Source organism: Athene cunicularia, assembly GCF_003259725.1.
Source record: "Athene cunicularia isolate RWA chromosome 7 unlocalized genomic scaffold, athCun1 chr7_part1, whole genome shotgun sequence".
Lineage (NCBI taxonomy): Eukaryota > Metazoa > Chordata > Aves > Strigiformes > Strigidae > Athene > Athene cunicularia.
In genome coordinates this window covers 27,350,318-27,373,299 of record NW_020799107.1, presented here as the reverse complement: position 1 = coordinate 27,373,299, position 22,982 = coordinate 27,350,318, and the positions used below count along the sequence as shown (strand labels likewise).

The 22,982-nt window shown below is 47.5% G+C and overlaps 1 protein-coding gene across 1 annotated transcript in view; it reads left to right on the top strand.

The window, feature by feature from the left end:
* Nucleotides 1-22,982, top strand: part of SLC12A8 (solute carrier family 12 member 8) — a 57,242-nt gene that overhangs the window by 2,542 nt on the left and 31,718 nt on the right. The window contains exons 2-5 of the mRNA XM_026853084.1: nucleotides 4,085-4,338; nucleotides 5,141-5,287; nucleotides 8,165-8,356; nucleotides 11,916-12,147. Coding sequence (XP_026708885.1) covers nucleotides 4,270-4,338; nucleotides 5,141-5,287; nucleotides 8,165-8,356; nucleotides 11,916-12,147 — 640 coding nt within the window. The 5' untranslated portion in view covers nucleotides 4,085-4,269. The remainder of the gene's footprint in view (nucleotides 1-4,084; nucleotides 4,339-5,140; nucleotides 5,288-8,164; nucleotides 8,357-11,915; nucleotides 12,148-22,982) is intronic.

Below are 22,982 nucleotides of genomic sequence, written 5' to 3'. Positions count from 1 at the left end.
AAAAAAAAAAAAGGGTGGGGGAAGAAAGACAAATAAAAAGGCGAAAAGAAGAAGAAAAAAGGCAAAGGAAAGAAAAAAAGGGAGGGGAAAAAGGCAACAAAAGTAATAGCAAAACTGGAAAACAAAACAAAAAAAAAGGAAAAAAGTGAAAAAAATTAAAAAGGGAGGAAAAAAGACAAAAAGCTGAAAAGAAGAAAAAAAATAGGTCAAAAAAAGGAAAGCAAAAAGGAAAAAAAAAACCAAAAAGAAAAAATAAAAGCAAGAAAAAACAAAAAGGTTGGAAAAAAAAAAGGTAAAAAAAAAAAAGAAGCAAAAAGGAGGGAAAAAGACAATTTAAAAAAGGGGGGAAAAAAGAGGAAAGCAAAATGGAAAAGAAAAAAAAATTAAAAACGGGGGGTGGGGAGGTGGAAGGAAAGGAAGAGCAGGCAGGTACTCGCAGCGTTTCCCGGGAAGGGGTGGGCACAGCCCTGGTGGGCACTGGCCCACGCCCCCAACCCTGCGCAGGCACCAAGGTGTTGGCGGGGCCATGGCCTCTGCAGAAGCAAAACTGTCTGACCGCGCCGGGAGGGAGATTAAAGCTGCTGGGCAGAGCCCGGCCTCGTTTCCCACCACTCGTGTTCCGCAGCGTTAGTTACGCTGCAGAGATCCGTAAAAACAAAAAAGAGTTGGGTAATTGTTCTGGCTGTTGCAGTAAATGAGTAACTGGGAACAAGCGAGTGCTGCTCTGCGTGGTGTTACCTTCGTTGCACCGATGGCTGCTTGATTTCCCTTTAATTCCTGCCTTCCGCAGGGTCCCCTAAATTAGGTGTTTTTAAGAACTTGACCTGGAGAGGAGTTGAGGGGATTTATTAAAACTAAAGTGCGGTTGGCTGCTGGGTCCCTTGAGAGGAGGAGGCTTGGAAGTACCTCCTCTGGCAGGGACAGAGGCTTCGGAGGTCGTGGGACCACACGCAGTTGTGCTTGGGAAGGTGTTAACCTTTCCTCTTTAAAATCAGCCAGCTGTTGAGTAGCTCAGAGCAGCGACACTTAGCTCAGAAATGGCTTTAATGTGGCGATTAATAAAATATTATTGTTTCGAAAGGATGCGAAAGGCACGGAAATTTCATCTATAGGAATCTGGTTTTGTAATTAAATACAGAAGTGTCGCAGGAAAGGGAGACGAGCCTTTGTAATGTTTCCGCAAGGAGGTTTGCTAATGCTCTTCTGCTCTCTTGAGCACTAGATGGTATGGAAAGATTAAAACAACTGCTCTTCTTTAATTTATAGACTGGTTAGTATCTTTGGCAAAAACTTTAGGAAAAGTAATATCAATTAACTTTCAAGTTAGAAACTCGCCTTTATTAGAGGAAAATTGTGCCTGTTTGGTTTTATTTGGCAGGCTGGTGTGTATAGCAGAAAAAGCTTCTGCTGGGTCGGTGATCCAGATAGATAATAACTGCCCGAAAAGATCTCTCTGCTGTGGAGCAACTTAAAAACCACGCTGTGCTGGTAGCGTGCTGCATGGGACAAGAGGAGAGCTCCTGCTCCAAGGACTTTCCGCTTTCAGATCCTAAATTGCAAAGATAAGGTGCATGTCACACGGCTCAGGACGTGGCTGTCCTGGCATGTTTGTTCAGCTCTTGCTTCTGCGTTTTATACCCCCTCCTGTGTTTGCTTCGGTTACCTCATAGAGCTGACTGGGTCTGTACGTTGAGGAGGGATGTAAACAGTTGCAGAATTGAGTAATAAGATATTAGGCCGTTGGAAAGGCCACAGAGGAGCAATAGTGGAGAGGCAATTTCCTGCGATTGCGGAGGAGAAAGCTCCTACAGCGAGGCGAGCGGGAGCAGGGCTGAATGGAAAGGGCATGGGAGCACGGGGCAGGAGAGGAGTTTTAACGCTGAGATAAAGGAAATTGTGAGATAAGGAGGTTTAAATGTCTCAGGAGAGTAACATTTCCTGCAAGGTGAGCTCCAAGACTGAAATCCGTGCGTGGAGCCCTTCTCTCTGTATTTTGCAAGTTTCAGATTGGTAATAGAGGTGCATCAGACCTGCCCATGCTGTCACATGCCGGGCACGCTGAACGAGCGGCCTCAGCCACCTTGAGCTGCTGTGGGGAGTCGGGGCCATCTCCTTCGGGGCTCCCTTGGTGAAGTGGTTTAGGGGAGCTGGGAGCCGTAGGACTGCAGCCTCTCCGCTCTTTCTACATCCAGCTGGAACTGAAGTGAAAGATAGGAGTTTTGGGTAGCTGCAGTGAATCCTTTAACTGAGTGAAATCTCTGACGAGAAAGGGCTGCATTGGGGAATCTTAGGAGAATATGGTGATTCAATTGTAATCTTGTTTCACGTTGTGTATTTTCTTCCTTTTTGTATTACTGTGGCTATTTGCATAAAAACATGAGCTTTGTGTCTTTAGAGTTCATCTTCTCCTGCTGCTTTTGCCCTGCTTGAAGCCCCAATCTCCCTGTAACAGCAGCCATGTGTGATATTGTGAAGGGTTATTTGCTTCAAAAAAAGGGGAGAGAGCAGTGAAGAATCAATGAACTCTTACAGCTTTGGTGCTGCTTAACCAGCCATGTGAACAGGGTGAAGAAAACCCTCCTGTGCTGACTGTTGTACCCCAGCTGCAGGAGACCTTCTGAAGCTGAAACACTACAGTGAAACACTACAGTGGAGCAGAGGCAGCACTGGTTATTTATTATTGGATATTTAAAAGTGGAATAATTATAAAGGCAGGATGGTGAAAGTGCTGATCTGGGAGCTGGGATTCAGATCCCAATGCTGAAATCCTGAGTGACCCAAAGTAGTTTCTGTATGTCCTGTGCAATAGGAAAAGCACATTTCTGTTGATTGTCTTGTCTCTGTAGTTTGCAAACTTGCGGAGTCAGAGATTCCCTCACTGTGCGGGTGATAAATTTGGTCTCTGGTCTCAAGTAAGGTGTCCAGCCATTGGTACAAGCCTTGTGTGATCCTGGTTGATTCTTGTAAGCATGTGAGCTCAACTGGCCAGGAAACCATCGGCGCCAGGAGAGCTGACGATCCAGACAAGCTGCCCTCTCCACGTCTGTGGAATATGTCTTGCTCTCCTTGTAGTTGTGCTGAGAAGTGGCCAGAAAGGCTCTGTTGGCAATTGGCATGGGAGACTGTGGATAACTGGTTGATGGCCATCACAAGACCATTTTTGGGAAGTTAAGACTTGCAGACAGCTGGAGGGAGGTGTGTAAAAGCAGCTCTTCACAATTAGAGAGAGAACTTTATATCAAGACCACCCCAATGAGGAAAGGAACCAGCAATTTTGTGGCAGAGAAATGCCTGTGATAGTTTTCCCCTTTTGTAAAGATGTGCTAAATTATCCTTGAAATAAAGTCTGATGCTGCTTTCTTGGTTTGTACATGGTGTTGAATTAAGTCTGACCAACTGCCAGAGTCTGCCTGTGGCAGGTACACTGGCAGGCAAGATGACAGTACCACCAAGGGTGGGTATGACCATGAAGAAAGGCTCCCATACATTGGTGCAGGGGATGTGGCTGAGAGCATCAGGAATTCAGAGTGTGTGTCTCTGGTGGTGGACACCTTCAGCTGGAACCTCCAGTTCCATCTCTGCGTCATACTGGAAGAGGAGCAGAGCAGGGTTACAAGGCCAGTCATCAAAGACAGGATATATCAGCAGGACTCTAGTCTGCAAAAGTACAGCTGAAGGGGATGTGATCAAGGCTGTGAAGTGATTAACGGTGCTAGGAAGTAGATTGTCCACGTGTCCTATGTCACTGGAGCACAGGGGCATGCAATGAAATTACTAAGCACCAGATTTAAAACCAATGAAAGGAAGTATGTTTCCCAGACAGCACGCAGTGAAGCTGTGGAGCTAGTGCTGCAGGATGCTGGGGATGCCAGGGGAGTGAGTAGATTCAAAAGAGGCCACCAAGGGCCGTTAAATGTAGGGCTGATGGTAGAGCTTGTGCCGCGGGCAGGCCCTGGGAGGGTGCTGGGGGAGTATTGCTCTCGGCTTGCTGTGATGACACTCTGTGGTTCAGCATCTGCTATGAGCTGCTGTTGGCTCTATCTGGGTAATAGCCTCGTGCTTCTGCAGACTAAGGAAGCAACAGTGGTGTCTTCTGTCTTTCCTGTTTTCACAGTAAAGTGCAATAAAACCATGAATCTTCTACAACGGAGGATCCAGCACTGCAGGAATTTGACTGAGGAGAACAGCTGACCTTCTGCTTGGATCAGCCTCACCTGTTGTAGTGTTAGAGCTGCACATTGGGCAGGTGGAGGAAACACAAAGGATACGATGTTCAGCCCAAATGGTGCCAGAAGTGAGGGATATGTCCAGGAGCTGTTCCACGAGGAAGCACAGCAGGTATGTCGAAGAACCATTTCCCTTCACGGCTCGAGTTTCCATCTCCATGGTCTCTGCACCTCCTCTTGGTCACCTCTGTGGCAGGTAAAGTAGCAGGAGTGGAGTAGCAAAACTACCCTTCTTTTTGCAATGTAAACCTGAGATGTATTATTAAGAAAGGGAAAGAGGGGACTTTGTTTCCAGAGAGCAGGAGGGAGCAGTTGCAATAGGAAAACTACCATTTCTCTGGAGTTTCAGGTCTCAGTTCCAGCAGCTCTGAAATTCACTGGTGTCCTGAGTACCAGTGTCTCCTCTAGAAACCTAGTGTCCTGATCAGACATGATGGTGTGTGATGGGGAGACCATCTTAACCTACTCTGTCAGTCCCTGTTGGTCCAGCCTAGTTTGTTATCTCATCTAGGAGACTTCTTCTCCAGTGCACTGAGGATCCTGCTTGTCTTGGTGGGGTGTTTGGCAGGGACAGGAGAAGCACAACATATAGCTGCAGGCTCTGTAAAGGACCCCTTGAATGGTATGTTTGGTTCAGGTAACATTAGCCACAGAGTTAACTCGTTGAGGATGAGTAGGATTCTGTTGCTGCTTATCCTACAAGAATATAAATAGGGTATTACAGGGAACACTCTTCCAGGGCCCAGAGATCCCAACAGCTCTGCTGCACCTTCATCTTAGAGACAACTTGCAGCAAAGTGGCGTCTTAGCAGCTGTTGGTGGCCATCCTACTGTTGGTGGCTGGCTGTTGCACCTCTTCTGCAGCCTGCCTGTAAAGCACGAGAGGTAAAACTGAAGGATTTGCTTTCCTCTAGGTGTCTCCAACGCAGACCAAGCCCTGGTGGAAGATCCAGCTGTTTGTGTGGGAGCCGGTGCTTTTTGGAACATGGGATGGTGTCTTCACCTCCTGCATGATCAACATTTTTGGAGTGGTTCTTTTCCTGAGGACAGGATGGCTTGTGGTAAGCAAGTGCTGACTTGGTTGAATGTGTGAATAGGCATTTTCCTCATCACCTCTTTACCTTGTGTCTCCATCACCACCCAGGTGTTTAGGATTCTGTGCTGCTCATTGTAGGCATTGCTTATGTGCTCTGGTAATTTGTAGCATTTTAAAAAAATTCCACTCAAAGGGAAAGCTGAAGTGGTCTTTATAAGTGTTTTCCTATTTTAACTTTAGGAAAGAAAACCACAACAACCAAGCTTGACAATGAACAGGGACACCCTTGTGTTGTATTGTTGAGACAAAATAACCGCTTTTCAGGTAAAGCGTTTTGCTGTAGTTGCAGTTACTCTGCCGTCTTCCCAACACCAGGGAAGCAGGTCTCTTCCAAACATGTCAGTGTTGGAGTTCCACATGTCTTGAATGGCGATGCCTGGTCAGGTGAAATTGTCATCACTGCCACAGGGTCTTCCACTTGTGGATCCAGAATAGTATCTCACTGAGGGTCAGAGCCTGGAAGGGTGTCTTTGCTCCCGTCCTGGTGCCAAACGTTGTATTGTCCCTTAAATTTTCCTCTTAGAAGAAGGAAAGCTCCTCCAGGGACAGATGGAATTTGAGTCTTTGGGCAGAGTTTGTGTTACAGGCATGAGTTCGATTCACAGACATGGCAGACATATTCCAAAAGGAGCAGGAAGACACTTGCACTCTGTATTAGAAACTGCTTTGCTGAAGGCTTTGAAGGGAGCTGCAGTCATCGTGGTGGAGAGGTCGGGATGATTTTCCTAGCTCCCTCTTTCTCCCGATCTTATTTCGTCCACATCTCCTTTGAAAGCAAGTTACTGCTGGAGCAAATGCAAATAAAAATAAAGCCAGTAAATAAAGAAAAACTGAAACAGCTGGAAGCTTAGCATAAAAGGGAAGGGAGGAGAAGTCAGGGGGTTGGCAGAGACCTCGCCTGGCAGAGGATGGTCGTATGTCAGGCTGTTCACAGAGTCAGGCTTTTGCTGTACACTTCCAGAGCCAGGGCTGGTAAAGCTTTGCAATTCCAGGGGACCCTAATCTTGCCGAAATATTCATCGACTATTGTAACCCCTTCTAGCATACGTGCATAAATAAGCATCACTGTTTAATGGGGGCTTTTTCTTTCCACTTTCTCTGCTTGCTATTGTTGTTGTGAGTCCAGCCTTCCTCCCTGGTCTTCATGTTAACTCTTTCTTCTGTGGGAACCATTGAATTGCCCATTAAGTAGTTGCTGCTATAGCCTGGTGCCACCAGCAGATTCTGCAAAATCCCAAGGCTATGTGTATGTTTGCATTTGTGTGCTCTTTTTTTTTTTTTTTATCTGATGTATGTTGTATTTCTTAACCCTTTTAGTCTGAGGTTAAGCTGTTGAAGAAAAATAACAATTATCCTTTTAAAAAGGAGTATCAGACTGTAGTGGACTGTGGTGCTGACCCATCCAGCAGCTGCATTTATAGCAAACCTTGGCTCTGTCCCCACTGACTAGATAAAGCCCCTGTCAAAGGCAGCGGGATGCTGAACCAAAATAGGATTTTATGATGATAGCAACATCCTGGATATGTTTCTGTTGTTTCACAAAAAAGAGAAAAGAAAAATAATCTGGGATTTCAACCAACCCTGAAGCCGAGAAGCAGCGTTTTAGTGCTGGTGATAAACAAACCCCATCAAGGCTAACATGACCTCAGAAATAAGCATTGCTGGAGCAAGGTTGGAAAGGAGGTTTGTGGACATGGCCTGTAATATGAGTAAAGGCAGGGGAAGGGAAGCCAGACATTAACGAAGCGCTGGGCACTGGAGGAGATTTCTGATCATGCAGTTGGAATCACTGTGCACTGGGCTGAGCGATTTGTCAGCAGGGGAAGGTGGGCTGGAGCATGAGGGAAAACTTTTGACCCTGGAAAGTAAATTACAGCCGTGTGCGAGAGGGTTGGAAGGTCCCAAGCTCAGAAGAGGTGCTTGAATGCTTGTGGAGGTACTAAGTGCCTTCTCTGTCTGAAAATCCCACCTAAATGGCAAACTGAACCCCCAAAATAGGGGTTATGCTGGCCCTTAAAGCTTCCAACAAGGGCTTGCAGCTGGGTTTGTTCAGAGGGTTTTGCTTCTCACTCACAACAAGAGCAGGGCTGGTGCAGCAGCTCCTCCCGGGGCCCTCCCTCTGCCCCAAGCAGGAAGATATATATATTTTTTTTTTTTTCCAGTGGGGCTGAATCCTCTGCACAAAACTCTCGCGAGTGCAGGGAGAGTGAGAGCCGCCTGCCACTCAGCATATATTGTGCAGATAAGAGCCAGCGTGTGCTGGTTTATGAGTGTTATTTATCTTCTGCACTGTGTTGCCTTTGGGGTTTTGTTCTTTGGTATCTCATTGTTTGGGAGGTTCAGAGCTTTTAAAGGTAAATGTTGTGAAAAATTAAAATGCGAGCTTGATGCAGTTAATAAATCAGCTGACATAAATCCCAAAGGTTCAATTTTGAAACTACTTTTTGTGATGAAAGTGGTTTTTTTTTTTAAGTGTGTTATTCTAAAGCATGCAAATAGGTGGTGATCCCCAGCCCATGGTGGCTGAATCATTGTTTGACCTCTCTCTTTTTACACCAGAGAGCAGAATCAGTGATTCAAGCAAGAGCCAGTAATGGAGCAGAACTTGCTCAATGCAGAGGTCTGTGCAGCCCCAGGATGAGGCAGATCATCTTCAAAGGGGTGCTAATAGGAACTGTAAATTTGGCAATCAGTTACATTATTTAGATAAGTAGGGGGGTGTGTGTGTTTTTCTTTTAATCTGCAGTGACTCCAGGGTCACTAGTGACTAGAAGTGGATAGGTCCTTTTTCTGTCTCAACAGAGTTGGTGTGAGTTGATCTTTTTTTTTTTTTTCATTCCAGGGAAACACTGGCATTGTAATGGGCATGTTTCTGGTGTCCTTTGTCATCCTGGTTGCCCTGGTGACTGTCTTATCTGGAATTGGGGTTTGTGAAAAGTGCAACATCGGAAGTGGTGGCGTCTACTCTATGATTTCGACTGTCCTTGGAGGTCAAGTAGGGGGAACCGTTGGCTTCCTTTATATTTTTGGCCAGGTAATTAAAAAAAAAAAAGTTATTTAAAGAAAATTTAGAAACTTTGTAATGCAGATATTAAGCTTGTGCTTTTCTGCAGGAGAAAGTTATGCTCCAAATAAAATCAGAGTAATGCTCTGGTATGTTGGACAGCATGGGAGAGTGCCATGGGGAGCATTCAGCCCTGCTCTGCTCCCCAAGAGCAAGCTGTGCGTGACAACACACTGTCTGACATGGGTCACAACCGTGGAGGAATTGGGTGTCTGAACAAGTGAACTGTGCAGGACATGCCCTCCTATCCCAAATTACCCCCATTACTAGGACATGCCCTTGCTGGCAAGAGACTTGACTTAAACCAAAGTGGGAGAGGCCAGGGTGGCCACCTAAAGCACAGCGTGCAGCTGTGGGCTGGCAGGTTGGCTTTGGCGTGCTTCCCATGCCCTTAGGGACTGGGCAAGCCTTGGCTGCTTCTCCACTGCAGCCAGCAGAAGCGGAGCTGGTATGGGAGGAGAGCTGGATAGTGGTAAGGGCTACAGCTAATTGACTTCTCAAGATCCAAAAGTCACAGTTCTGGGTTTTCTGAAAGGCCCCAAGGAGCTGTCATGGTGGTGAAGAACTGAAATACACAAGTAGTAAACATAAAGAATGGAAAGTAATCTCTTAAACCTGCAGTAATTTAACCCCCTCCCCCCATAAAGATGTTATGAACAGTATAAAATGTGGCGAGCAGAGAAACATTTTTATTGAGGTTTGTTTTTAACTGGCTGGCTTGCAGCAATCTCTGAAAACCCTTAAAAAACCCCAAACCAAAAATAACCCCCTCTTCTCCCTTCACTCCAGATTAAAAGCAAGTGTCCATAAAATACAAACTGAACACAGTTACAAGCCAAGATATGGAAATGGGCCACACATGAGAATCCTTCCTGTCATATTTTCCACTCTCGCTCTGCAAGCGGACCCCGTCTGGGAAAGCAATCAGGTTGCAGCCTGTCCTGAGGGTCGTAAAAACTGGGCTGCAGCAGCCCCGGCCCCTGCCTAGGCATCTCATGTGCATGGAGGGCTGCGGGGTGGGGGTGGGCAGCTTGCTTAGGAGTGCTTTGCCTGCTACCAAGAACTGATGCCTTTCCCTTCTCTTTGGCCGTGCTTTCTGCCCAATGTGCTTTGCACCAGCTGCAGGCTGCTCCCCCACTACAAGATGCTCACAAGACGGGTCTGGCCAGAAATGGGGGTATTCCCTATTCCCTGGTCTGACTAGGGCAAGTGGGGAATGACTGGCCATGTGCTGCTGATGCCTTGGGGGATGGATGAGAGGTGGCTCAGTGCCCTGGTGCTGCTGCAGAGATGGGCTCCTGCAGCATCAGCCAAGGTAAGCTGAGACCCAGTTGGGCTTTGCTGTCCTCCTGGTATGTGCCAGAGGAGAGGCTTAATCAGATTGCCCTAAATGATGCAGCACGTGTCTACTAGGACCTACGGAGACCGATGCATGTTTGGTCACCACAGCCCTAACTATGAGGCCAGGGTTCCGTGCTTTTCTCTGCAGTATCCTCTCCTGGGGTGGTTTGCAGTAAGACCTGTCTATGCAAGCAGAGGGTTTCCAGGGTCCAGCCCTAAAATCCCAAAAGCAAAGGTAATGGCAGCGCTTGTCTGGGTGTTGAAAATCAGTTATGTTCCTCGCCCAGCAAAGTGTGTGGTTTGCAAAGGCTTGTAAGGGACTGGTTTCTGCAAATTTCAGACTAGAACCCAGTTCTGATTTCAAGACAGGTTGTTCATTAGAAACCAGCCCATGTCACAGTGCTGCTGGGACCTGGCATTGCTGTGTGCGGAGCAGCGGAGTGTTTGTGGGTACCCAGCTCCTCCGTTCTGCTGGTGATGCTTGTGATTCATCAGAGGAAAGTCTTCAAGGAGGCTTGTGGTGCTGAGACCGTCAGAGGCTCGCTCTGCTCTGCTCCCTTCAGAGTGTCCTTGCACGTTGCCAGCTTTGGTGTGAAAGCAAAGAAAACTTACTTAGTTATGAAAACTTAACTTCTTCAAAAACTGATGTTGGTTGGGTACAGGGAGTTGGGGTTAGATGCTACTGCTTTCTTTCTACAGGGCCTTTCCTCATGTGAGAGGCATGGGCTGCACCTTATTTTAATGTATTAATCAAAGTTAGATTCTGCAGGGTTTTTTTTTTTTGGCTGCGGGTCACAAGTGCAGTTTTTGTGGGTGCCCTAAACAGAGCTGTGCTGGCACAGGGTGTTGCCCTCTGATAGCTCAGGAGGGGCCTGTTTTCTGGAGAAAGGACCCATGTAAGACATGTGTGATTCACTTAGCGGTGGTGTAGGCTAAATACGAGTAAACAAGATTACGTCCAGTTATTTGGGGACTACCTTGCAGAGTCTGAAACTTCTCTGGTGGAAACATTCACAGTGGGCCTACCAGCGAGGAGAAGGAGAGACTTTCAAAGTGCAGTTTCACCCAATCTGTACTAGGTGTCTGCCTATGGTGAAAGTGAATCCTTCTCCAGATCTCCAAGTTGTAGGTGTCTGAGCCTGCAGACGTGAATCCCGCGCACCTTGCTTGCCAAAACCCATGCCTGAACTCACAGCTCCTGGGTGTGGGTTAGGTCATCTTGAACATCCTTGGTGAAGCAGTGCTGGGTTGGTCCATGGGGGTTCTGCACTGAAGGAGGGGTCTGCTCTAACTGTTGCTGGCTTGGGTGGGGGTTTTCTCCCTTCCAGTCATGTGGGAGCTGTGCTGCACATCCCTCACCCATCGATGGGGATAATGGGGTCACAGGACCCAAGGTCACACCACCCATGCCAGCATGCCACTGTGTGCTGGGGGTGCCATGCGCTGGGAAGGGTTGTTGCTGAAATGTCAGCGAGTGGGAACCTCTGGAGGGAAGTGTCCTGGTATTTAGGATTGCTGCCCTGCGGTGGGGTTTCAGGCCAGAACCTGTGCTGCAGATGTCCCATCCTGCAGACTCCCAGCCACCCAGGGCAGAGCACGTGTTCTGCCTTGAGACAAACAAGCAGCTTTCCCAGGAGCTCAGGGGGCATGGCTTGCACAATGCACTCTCCTCAAAAGTGCAGGCTCCATTCCAGAAACAAGATGGGGAGCCGGTGAAACATCAGACTTTACATCCAAACTAAACACTGAGTTAAAAATAACCCCTGGGAGGCAATAAAGGGGGAAGCAAACTGCCATTCTTCAGGCAGGTGTCAAACTGGGATGCTTTCCTTCAGAGAAACAGAAGAAGGGAAGAAACTTAGAGGTTGACTCATCCTTTTCTCCCTTGGAGTGTGGTTTCACCTGGAGCATTAATGGAGGGTGAATTTTAAAGCCAGTGGAAAGTTGCTGGGCTACTGACCCTAGCACCCAACCTGCTCTGTTTACCCAGGCAGTAGGTAAGCTGCCCTGGCAGTGTGTTGCCTTGCAGCAATAAGGTTCAGTTCCTGTGGGCTAGAGTAGTGTGAAAGATTGTATTGTGGCAGCAAATGTCTGTCTGTCTGAACAGAGTCACTCTAGGCCAGCATGGGGGCTGTGGATGGGGATCCCTCATTCTCCCGTGGGGCACTTACAGGACTCTGTCCTTCAGTGTGTTGCAGGTGCCATGTACATCACTGGATTTGCAGAGTCCATTGCAGATGTCTTGAGCCTCAGCAACATCTGGGCAGTGCGTGGGATCTCCCTAGCTGTCCTGCTGGGCCTGCTGGGGATCAACCTGGCTGGGGTGAAGTGGATCATCAGGCTCCAGCTTCTACTGCTCTTCCTACTGGCTGTCTCAACGCTGGACTTTGTTATTGGGTCCTTTACACACCTTGATCCAGGTAAAACTGGGGGTGCATCGTGTTTGGGTTGGGAGGCATTTATCCCCCAGAATTTGCTCCTTAGGTGTCTTTGTGAAATTACACATCTGGGCAGAGGTAGAGTTCAGCACTTCCAAACATGTCTCCTGTCCTTTGGTACTGATCTTTTAGAGGCAACCTGTAATTTTGCAAGGAGTGTTTCCAGAGCATGACTGAAGATGCCTTATTAATTTAGGTGTTTAACCTCAGGAATTGAGCTCTCCATGTGTGCACTTGTTACTCTTGTATTGCACTCTAAGATTTTCTAACAACAGAGAGTGGCTGTGTTTGCAGTCACTCTTTGTAGCCTTCTGCTGTCTAGCTCTGCATTAAGCATTGTGCCCACGAAAACAGAAGACTGACTTTGCATGAAGGAGATCTTCTCTCTAGAGACCCCTGAGGTCTCTTAGACCCTGGCTGTGGTGATCTGTGACACCAGCACTGGCCCTGGGCTGCACACCCCTGGATTTGCTGCCCAGGGCCATGGTGGGAAAGCCAAGGAGGGAGCTGGGTGGGCTGGGGCAGGTGACTGCTGGGGTTTCAGGTGCAAGTCTCCCCTGTTAACCTTCCCCAGCCTGACTTCAGCCTGCAGTGGTGGCTTCAGCTTGGGCAAGGTGGAGCTTTGGGGCTCCCACCTGCAACCCTGCTTGCACCCCAAGGCCTATTCCCCTCTCTCCATCCTCATCCTTGAGAGGTGCTTGAAGGGAAACACACCTCAAGATGCGGGGAGTTGTGGTGGAAGGGGTCCATAAAGTGCTGCAGCAGCCACTCCAGCAATAATGAAGTGTAATTAGCTGAGTAAACAGAAGGTGTCAGCTTTTTCTTGTCTTCCCCTGTGTCCAGCAGCACCTTAGCCCCCTAAAGTTAGCTTAAAGGAAAGATCTTCGGTTTTGGTTTACAGTTGGGATTCAGCCGCCAAGCCAGGCAGCAGGAGGTGAATCACAAAGGTGTCCATAGTGCCGATGGTGCAGCTGTCTTTTCGTGCTGCTGTGTTATTTTGTGCTGCCGGTACAGTGTGCAAGGACGGTGGAATGGGGACAGAAGCTGCTGCACCAGCAACTGCTCCCCTCTCAGAGAGCCTGTTGGAAAGGCCTTTGCATTTTATATTTAGCATATAAGAAATGTCCCAAATGGAAGCTGGTAAAAGTCTCAGCAGACACTTGCAAATGAGAATGAAGTGAGGGTGGTTGTGCTCAGTGTGGCGTGTTTTACAGAGAAAGCAACTGACCTGCTCCAAACAGCTGCATTTCATAGGAAGTTGTTTTCTAAAGGAAGAGGGGAGGGGTTTGCATTTCAGTTGTGCTTGGAGCAGACCTTTAACATGGACCTAGAGACCTTTCTAATAGTAGAGAGAAAGCAAATACTCAGGCTGAGACATGATGGTAGGATAGTGAACATAGGGACCAGGAGGAGAGAATTAGAGCAACACAAACATCAACAGGAAACATGCCCAAGTTGAGGTCAACGTAGTTGTCTTTGATTTCCTCCGCTGTCGAGCACTAGATCATTTTCTTCCGTCAGAAAAGAGAGAAAGGAAGGGAAATGAGACGGTTGAGCATTGCAGATGCTGCAGTTTAGCTGCAACTGGCTAAAGAGAGTAGGATTTAAACCACGACAGCATGGAAGAATATTGGGCTGATGATGGCCAGATCCAAGTCCCAAACGCCAGTACCCCAGAGCAGGGCTGCCCAGACGGTGGGACCTGCAGCCATAGGGCTGGCTGAGGAGGGCTGTGGGTTTCTCTGCTTTTACAGACTGCCCTGTGAGAACTGTTTTGAGCCAGGCTGAAGGGTTGTTTCCTCCCAAGTCCTGCATTTCCCCAGAAGGCCTCTGAGTGGTGTGTCAGCACCAACGGTGAGCGCTGGGCTTCAAGAAGCCTCCTCACTCTGTCTTGCAGGCTTTGTGCATGGCATGGATGGATGCTTGTCTCTTGGGTGCAATTGCACCGTCAGCAGAGCATCCCGCCTGCAAAGGGCTGCGGATGGGACGTGCAAGTGCTGGTGAAGCTCCATCCTCGAGAGTCAGCTGATGGCAATGGTGGGGTGCAGTGCATCTAAGCCCAGCATCTGGGGAAGCATTTGAGACCCCTTTGGGATGGGCAGTAAATTGATCAGATCTCTGCAGCCTTCATGTCTGTGCAGATGCAAAGGTGAGCGGAGATGCCGGGAGAAGTAATTCTGAGGATAGACCTGTGAGCTGGAAAGTTTTCAGCTGACATCTTGTCTGAGTTGCTTCCTTGTTTTATGACAGGTTTATGAGGTTTCAGTTCACAGCCTCAGGTCTCAGTCTCCAAACCTGTAAAATGGGCCTTGTGCAGTTATCCTGCCTTTCCTGCTCCTGCCATGGCAGCCTTTTCCCTCACTTAACATTTTCAAGTGCTGTGAACATACCAAAGAACTATGCATCTGCCAAGCAGCAGTTATTTGGATTTAAATAATCTCCAGGAATGCCTGTCCATCTTGAAGGTCTTAAACGGCTGCCTTTGTGTGGTTGCACTGGGTGGAGTCCACTGCTCTTCTCCCCATTCCCTCAGCTCACACCCAGGCACACACCAAATCGGATATTGTCCAAGCACTCACTCCCTTCCTGTGGTTTGCCTTTATTTTTAGTCTGAGGACGGAGCGTGTTTACACAAAAGGGGGCTTCTCAGCAGGGCTTCCCGCTGCTTTTTCTCCTTTTTATTTTCTCTCTATTGCTGTGGCTCGCTCCAGCTCCCAGAGCCGGCTGGGCTCCTGCAGTCCAGAGCTGGGGCTGGAGGAGCTGAGTGGCTCCAGCACGCAGGGAGGGCTCTGGGTTGCTTGTTCTGATGGTGCCGACCCCACTGAGGCTGTAGGCCTGCCTGCCTGCTTCCTCTCCGGCTGCCATGTCCCTCTGCCTGGCCCCAAGGGCTGTTTCTCCTTTCTGCAAGCTGCCTGCAGGCTGGGGTGGGACGGGCTGATTTTTTGGAGTTAATCCTAAATCCTCCCCTCAGCTCCAGCTGGCGCTTCCCCTGGGAATGGGTCACGGTCCCAGGCTGGGATCTTGGCCAGGGGTGGGTAGTGAGGAGAGGGGCTCCCTGTGCTCTCTGAAAACCAGCCTCATGGAGCTGTCTCTGGCCACTTGCCTTAAAATTCAGTCACACCTCCAGAAACGGAGACCCCTGTGCTCCTTCCTTGGGACAGAAAGTATCTCTTTCTCCCTAGGCACAGTTTATACTGTTTTTGCCAAACCTAACACAGGTGAATTGAAATCAGGCAGCACTCAACTTCTCAACCCATAACCAAGATCCAGCATTCCTACACAATTGCATAGTAGCAGTGCAGGGTTTTCTTGGCTTGGTTATGTTTGCATTTTAATTCCGGAGGTCCATACCTCAAAACCAGCCTGAGTTATTTGGGGGGGAACAGTGAATGTAAAGGAGAGGATGCTCCTCTCCGTGACCAGCTCCTCAGAACAGTATGTGAAACTTTTTGGCCTCTTCACGTCCCAAACATTAGAGTCACGGAAAAAGAAGATAAGACTGCCGTTAATGCCCACTCTTTTATTTTCCTAGCATATCTCTGTTAATTTTTGTGTGGGGTGACTCCCAAATACTCCCTTTCAATTAGGCGCCTGCTTTCCTGTTTTGGCAGTGGCTCTCAGGTGCCCTGTTAAAGCAGACCGGCTGCAGGAATGCGTGGAGAGGGCAGTTATTGGGGAGAGGGCTGGTGTTAATTTGATTGCACTTTGTTGGTGAGACTAAAGGGATCGCAACATGAGCAAAAGAGGCCCAACAACAGCCTCTTAAATGCCTGGGGAAAAAAAAAAAAAAAAGATTTTGTTGGGAATTCAGGAATTGGGTCCTCTTGGTTTGGGACCCCCCTGTCCTGCAGCAGACAGTGCCATGTGGCTGGGCAAGTGCTGAGCCTGGCTGCGTGGGGCTCAGCCTCTCTCTTCCCGCTGGGGAAACCAGGTAGTTCGTTTCTCAGGGACATGGGAAGGCTTGAAGGGCCCGTTGCTGTCAGGGTGCTTTTTCTTGGGATTATTTTCCATGCAAATCACATCCTTCATGTCACCTGCCTGGGTTTTGGCTTCCCAGAGTTGCTCTCAGAGCCCAGAAAACTCATTTTTCATTCTTGCTTCTTCCTCCAAGGGTGAGTCTTTTGGAGGATTCAGCCCCCTCGGGTGTTCTGCGGCTGATCTGGGTGAGGTGATCCTCTCCCTTGGGTACCACTGGTGAGGAGCTGTGGGATATGAGCTTCACCTGGGGCTGCACAAGCGGACAGGGAACCTGTAATTGTTGGTGTGATTTATGTATATAAACACTGGTGTTGTGAAGTTCCCTCAAACGGTGCCTCAGCTTTGATGGATTGTATTAATTAAATATATTCCCACATATTTAATATGAAAGTGTCCTAATCAGGGGCTTTTGCTTGGCTCTTGGTTGTTTTATTTTATTTTTGGGCACAAGGGGTGTGCCCCAATTTCATAAGAGAGGGTGCAGGAAGGATGTGTGTGTCAGAAGATGATCAGCAGTTAATCCCAGAGGCTTTATCCAGGCTGATTGCTGACTTCCTGTCCTGAGACACATCTGGAAACTGGCATCAAATTCCAAGTAGAAATCACTGAGTGAGCAGCAGCAGAAAAAAAATCCCACTTTGCTACTGAACAAGGTAGACACCGTGGTGAATAAAAGCAGGAGGTTGCTAATACGCTCTTTATTTATTAAAAAACACGGGATTGCTTTCCCCAGGTTTTTCCAATTATAGTGCATTGAATGGCCCTGACATCACTCTTGAGCTGGGGCCAGCCTATTCAACAGTCTGGCGAAGACATTTATTAACTGGTTACCTGCCAATTGTCTGGGATAGGAGCTGCGGGACAGATGTGTTTTGAAAAGTGATAACATTGTTAGGGGCCTTATTTAGATAGTGAGAGGAAGGCTACACCACTTTGTCCAGGCTCTCTGAAGTAGGTATTTAAAGCAGTTTATTTAAAAAAAAAAAAAAAAAAAAATTAGGTTGATGTAACTTTGCTACATGGTTCCACTCTGCTGCTCTGTTTGTAGGCAGGGTTTCACAGTGTGTCCTTGCTGGAGGACAGCTGGAGGTAGGACTTTGTTGAGGAGCAGTGGTCTTGCCTGCTGGCAGATGCTCAGGGTGTCAGTACAGCTGTTGCTCACCGGGGGCCAGGGCTGGCATCCCTGTGCCCCTGCTTCGCCAAGGCCAGGTGGGATTTCTGAGCCCACAGTCCTGAAGCATAGACCAGGAGGTGGGTAAGGAGGAGGGGAGGTCCCTGCCCTCCTGCAACCCTCCAGGCTGTGCTGGGGATGCCGTGTGCATCTAATGTGCTTGTAAAAATTTCCAGTGATGGATCCTCCGCTGCATCATTGGGGACATTGCTCTAGTCACAGCCATCTCAAGCTAACTCCCCATTCTTGCAGTCAAAACCCACTGCTTTGGATCTCTTGAGGACTTGAGGACCAGCTAATGTCCATCCTTTCTGCATTAAACCACCTTGTCTGGAAGACCTCTTGTGCTCCTCTTCAGTCTTCTCCAGGCTGTACCATCTGAATGGCCACGTGGGCATGAGAGCAAGCTGCCCTCTGCTGCGTGCTGCTGAGGAGGAGGAGGGTCCTGGCCTCATCTGGCACCCTAAAATGTGCCACTGCATGGTGCCATCAGGGCCAGGCTGGCCCAGGTCCATCCCCAGAACAGGAGAGGGTTTACTGAGGTTGTTGCAGGTTTAAACTTGCTTAATAGGTGATACTACTCCTGATTTGTACAGAAGATTTTCTGAGTGGTTGATTTAACCTTTAATTTCTTTGGTGTTTCCCTGCGAAGCAATGCTGTTTGTTTTCCTAAAGCTTGTAAATAAAACCTGAAATACCTTGGCTGGCTTTGTCCCCTGCTAGACGCTGCCTTCATGGAGGCTTTCCCCACCCGCTCCTGTCATAAAACCTTTCGTGCAGGATCTCTGTTCAGCAGCAACTTGTTTAATGATAGAGACCTCATAAAACCGACAAAGATATATATCATCCCATAATCGCTCCATCTCTCCTTGTTGCTGTGTTTAAATGGGACAGCTTTATTTAATTGCATTGATTTTTTTTCCTCTTTTTTTGGTGACACTACATAATAGTTTTCAAATGATGGAGGTATCCTCTTTTTTCATTCCACCAGTGTTTCATTGCAGTCACAGTTCAGCTGTGCCCTGAATCAGCTTTCCTTAGTTAGAAATTTAATTTATGAAGATAATTTCTAGATTCTTTCTCCAGCTGCTTCTCTTCTAGTTTGCATTCCTCTCTTAGGCTAAAGAGAAAACTTTGTGTGGGACATGGGTTCTTATCTACTGCTCATCATCTTCTCTGCTGGCTTGTGTTAACAATTTTTGGCTTTCTTTGACTGTAGGTAAGAGATTTTAGCCTGGTTGTACCTTCACTGGCTTGGATGATGGCCCCGTGGTTCTTGCTGGTTTTCTTTCAAAGGGAAATTGAATTGAAAAATGTGATTTTGGTAGGGAAAAGGTATTCTGTGATTTAAACTGTCTTCAATTAATGATTTCAAACAAACAAAAAAGTCCTTTTAGGTGATAACATCTTGCTCAACCTTTCCAAAATCAAACACTGTTGGATTTCCAGTTTGGTTTGCAGTCTGAAACTAGACTTGAAGGTATAGCTGTGTGTGTTGTATAGAGGATAATAAAAACCTCTCAAAAATAAAATCAAACTATAATTTTGGACATAGAATCAAAAAATTAACAAATGGAATAGTTTTCTTTTGAAATACCATTGTCATCTGGATAATATAGCCATAACTTGGAAGTACGAGATGCTCTAGTTATGAGTATGGCAGAAGACTCTGTAGACCATGGCAGGGTCTGGTGAATTATGTTACATTTTGGTTAACTGCTTTCTTTTGAAAGATGGGGATTTGATCAACATGGATTCGGCTTTGTCCCAAGCAATACAGGGAGTAGCTCCGAGTTAGAAAGGAGGTCACTCCAATGAGTCCAAAGGATGTGTGTCATTGCCACTGCCGCTCAACTGCTGTTCATTTTCCTCCAATTGTTGTGCCTTGGCTCAGCCTAAATTCTGATTTCTCAAGGCTGGGGTTATTCATCAGAGAAGTTCTGCAGAGCCTCCCACAGCCAGGGACCCTGGGCATGACTTCCAAGAAATACTACTCTATAATTAATAATAATATCCCATTGATGCAAACTATTTTCCTAGAAAAGGGATGAAGCAAGGGACGTTTTCTTGTCCTCTTTGTAATGAATAAAACCATTTCTGCTGGCTGGTTTTAATACTGCTGAACAAGCCAGGTAGTGGATACCACATCAAAAAATAAAATAGTAATGGAAGGATTTTATTTATTACAGAAAGTCTGGTGCTTAGCATTAAATAATCCAAAACATAAGTGGTCTTCATAAAGTTGAAATGCCCATGTTAAAATCTCTTCCATTTTTCTTCTTACCAAAATTTCCACCTGCAGAAAATACCAATTTTTTGGCTTTTTTACAAAAAAGAATTAAAACCCACTTCTGTAGAGACAGAATAAATGCCAAACAGCTCTACTAGCTACTTCCACAGGCACATTCCTGAGTTTTCCTTTATTTAAGCAGTGCCAAGGTGCTGAGCTTTTGTGATGAGGAGCTGCCCCATGAGCTTTCAGGCTTTGTATGTGCTCTTGTGTACAACGTTGGTTTTGCACTTCTCCATCTTGCTGAGAAGCTGAGGTGGAGAAAAAGCAGGCACATGGGGAGTTGGGCAGAAATTAGTGTTTTCTCCCACCTTGTCCAGTCCCAAAGGAAATGTGATGTGGCTGGGGAGAGCTTGGAGAAGCATAGGCTGCTTCATGCTCTGAGACAGGTGACAACATCCCACAAGTGAAAATTGCCCCATTAGCTAATTATGAATGTCGGAGACAGATTTAAGCATTTCCCTTTGTTTATTATGCCTTTTGTGCTATTTTTAGCTTTGGCCAGCACCCACTGTCTTTAGGGAGAAGAGGATGCTTGTGACCTACTGACTCTCTGGCTGGGGTGCTCAGTGAGGAGAGTGAGGATGAAGTGCAAGTGCATTTACTGAGCATGCCTTTTCTAGAAGGGGAAGATGTGAATACTCGGGTTTGTCATGTATGCAAAGGACTTATGATAGTTCCTGAGCGGGTTTTTTGCAGGTTTCCTCAAACAGATCATCTCCTGATGCCTTTGCTCTAGGCTTTCTTGCTCCCTTGGGAGTTTTCAGTGCACAGCTCCCATGGTCCTCTGTGCCTCCTGTAACACGGCAGACCATTGCACTGACAAGTGTTAAACCTCTTTCCAAGAGCATTGTGCAGCAGGCCAGGCTGCAGGGCGTGCTGCCGAAATCCTGAGCAACTTGAGAAGAGCTCGCCTGCTGCATCCGGAGACTTCGAAGAGCAAGACAGGAAAATAGACAGTGAGTGCTTCCCCTTGACAGTGCTATCAGTCTCCACGCTTGCTAATTTATCTGCTCAGCTGAGAAATATTTATGCATGGGGGTGATTCATCACGCTGCAGCAAGGTTGCTGGCAGCCATTGGTGTGATGCCTGTCTCCATGCCGGCACTTGAAGCGTGACCAAAATATCCCATTTTTGTCCTTGCTGGTGGTGGCTGGCACAAGCAGGTGTGGTGTAGGGTGGTTTTTGGGAGAGAGTTAATGGTGGGATCCCTTGGAGCCCGTGGTGGCAGGAAGCTGTATTGTGTGTTGACTTTAAACAGGAGGTTTGGGAGATCAGCTCTGGAGCAGAAAACAGGAGCTCGGGAGGAACAAACACTCGCTGCTTCAGAAGGGCGGCGATTTCCTTTCGGGTAAACACGTCATTAATCTCAGGGAGCACATTCTTTTCCATCAAAAGATAAGGGATTCGAGTTGCCTTTCTCAGGGCTTGGCCTTTTTAGATTGTTTTAACTGTGGCTTTCACTCCTTCAATTACAGACTTTACATAATCTCTAATTTTTGGGTTTGCCAGGCTTATTATGGGCACAGAGAAAGTCTTGGGCAAGGAAACTCCTTTCCTTCTTTCTTTAAAATTGCTCTGATTCTTCTCCCCCCACCCCTTTCTTGCCAATTTTTTTTTCCACTAAAACCTGTCTATTTTTTGCTGCTTGCAGCTCTGACGAATGTGAAACGTAAATGTGCTGTTTGTCCTAATTTATGAAACCATCTCCCTAGTGCTAATGATAAAAAAGGAGCTTATTTGTTCGCCACAAGTGGAAAAATAGCAACGGGCTCCTCTCCCCACCCTGGGCTGCTTCTTGCTGCTCAGCTTTGGTTTGACATTTTTGAGGACGCCACTTGCTGTGGCCAGCGAGGCGTGGGAAGAGGCCAGCTGTGGCACCCAGCGCTTAATTTTAATCTGGCACCATACTGCTGCATGGGGAGACAGTGGCGGCAGAGCTGCTGCTTTCACTCCTGCTGCCTGTGGCTTGGGGTCTGTGATCACTCTGAACTTTTTTGATAGCAAGTTTGTTAAACTGGTATTTAGGGGTGAAATCACAGAGGGAATTTAGTCCCTTTCTGGTCTTACCTCTTCTTCTTCCCAGTACTTTGTGCTTAGGGCTGCCAGCGGCAGCATGGGTTGGGGTAGGGTAGAGCAGGCAGTGGGGAGCTCCTGTATCCCCCATCTCTCAGTGCCCTGGCAGCTCAGGCAGACACTCTGCAGTGTTTCTGCTCTGATCTGTCAGTGTGGCCATTGTGTTAATTGCATGATAGCCATGTTTTTATCATATCATTGACCTGCATGTATTCAACACACAAATTCCTCTATTTTTCCTTTACCTAATTTAAGACTCACAAAGCAGAAATACTGAGGCTGTGGGATCTGTCAGCAGGCAGGGATGTGGCCCTGAGGACTGAGATGAACCCAAGGCATGATGTCATTTGTGACATATGGAGGGTGAATCTGCCGGGACAGGTATCAGAAGTCTTGTGTTTGCTCTTCTCCATCTGGGCTGGGCTGTACGTGCCCCATCTCCAGCTATGTCTCCAGCATGGAGCAGACACCTCCTGGCTTGTAGGAAGTGTGCACTGACCCACGCAGCCTCATGTGGCACAGATGTTGCACTGGGACTGTAGAAAAGGGCAATCCAGGCTTGATGAATGTGGTCCCCTGGGTAGATGAGTTCAGCAGTAGCTGTCAGGAGACAGGAGTGTTGATGATCTCTTCAGTCCACCCCATCCTCCACCAGCTCTGCTCCCCTGCAGCTATTCTGTTTTTCTTCTGTTTCTTCCCAGTCTTCTAGCCAAAACTTGTATATCCAAAGGTGAAGCAGGAGATGTCCTGGAAGATGTTAAAACATTTTTGTATCCCTGTATGAGTTCAGCAAAGGTCATGTTTATTCTCTGTACCTGCCAGTGCAACTCCGCCTCTTAACATGCTTTTGTTTTCATGACTCATCAGTTCCCCGTCTCTTAGAGGACTGGGTGAAAATCTGTTCCTGCATCTCACAGGCTGAGTGTCAGCCCACAGCAAGTTGAGCAGTGGACTGGCAGCGTGGAAAACTCCCCATACTGTTCCCTGTACCCCTCCAGTGCTGCTTCCCCTCTCAATTTTTTCCTTTCCAACCTTTCCACATTTTTCTCATACATCTCTGCCTCCACCTGCTCTGTACCAGGCTGGCAGCAGTAGGGAGTAGTGATAGTAGTGTTGGACTTGCCTGGGAAAAAAGTATTGGGAGAATCTCAGGAGCTTGAGCTGGAGCTGGATGGTTGCAAAGGCATGGCTACAGAAGTGGCCCAGCCTTGGAAAAGTGTTGGAAATGTGGTTGTTAAGGTTGGTGTTAAGCCCAAACAGGAAGACAGATGTGTGCATGGAGGGATGCAGAGGGATGGGGC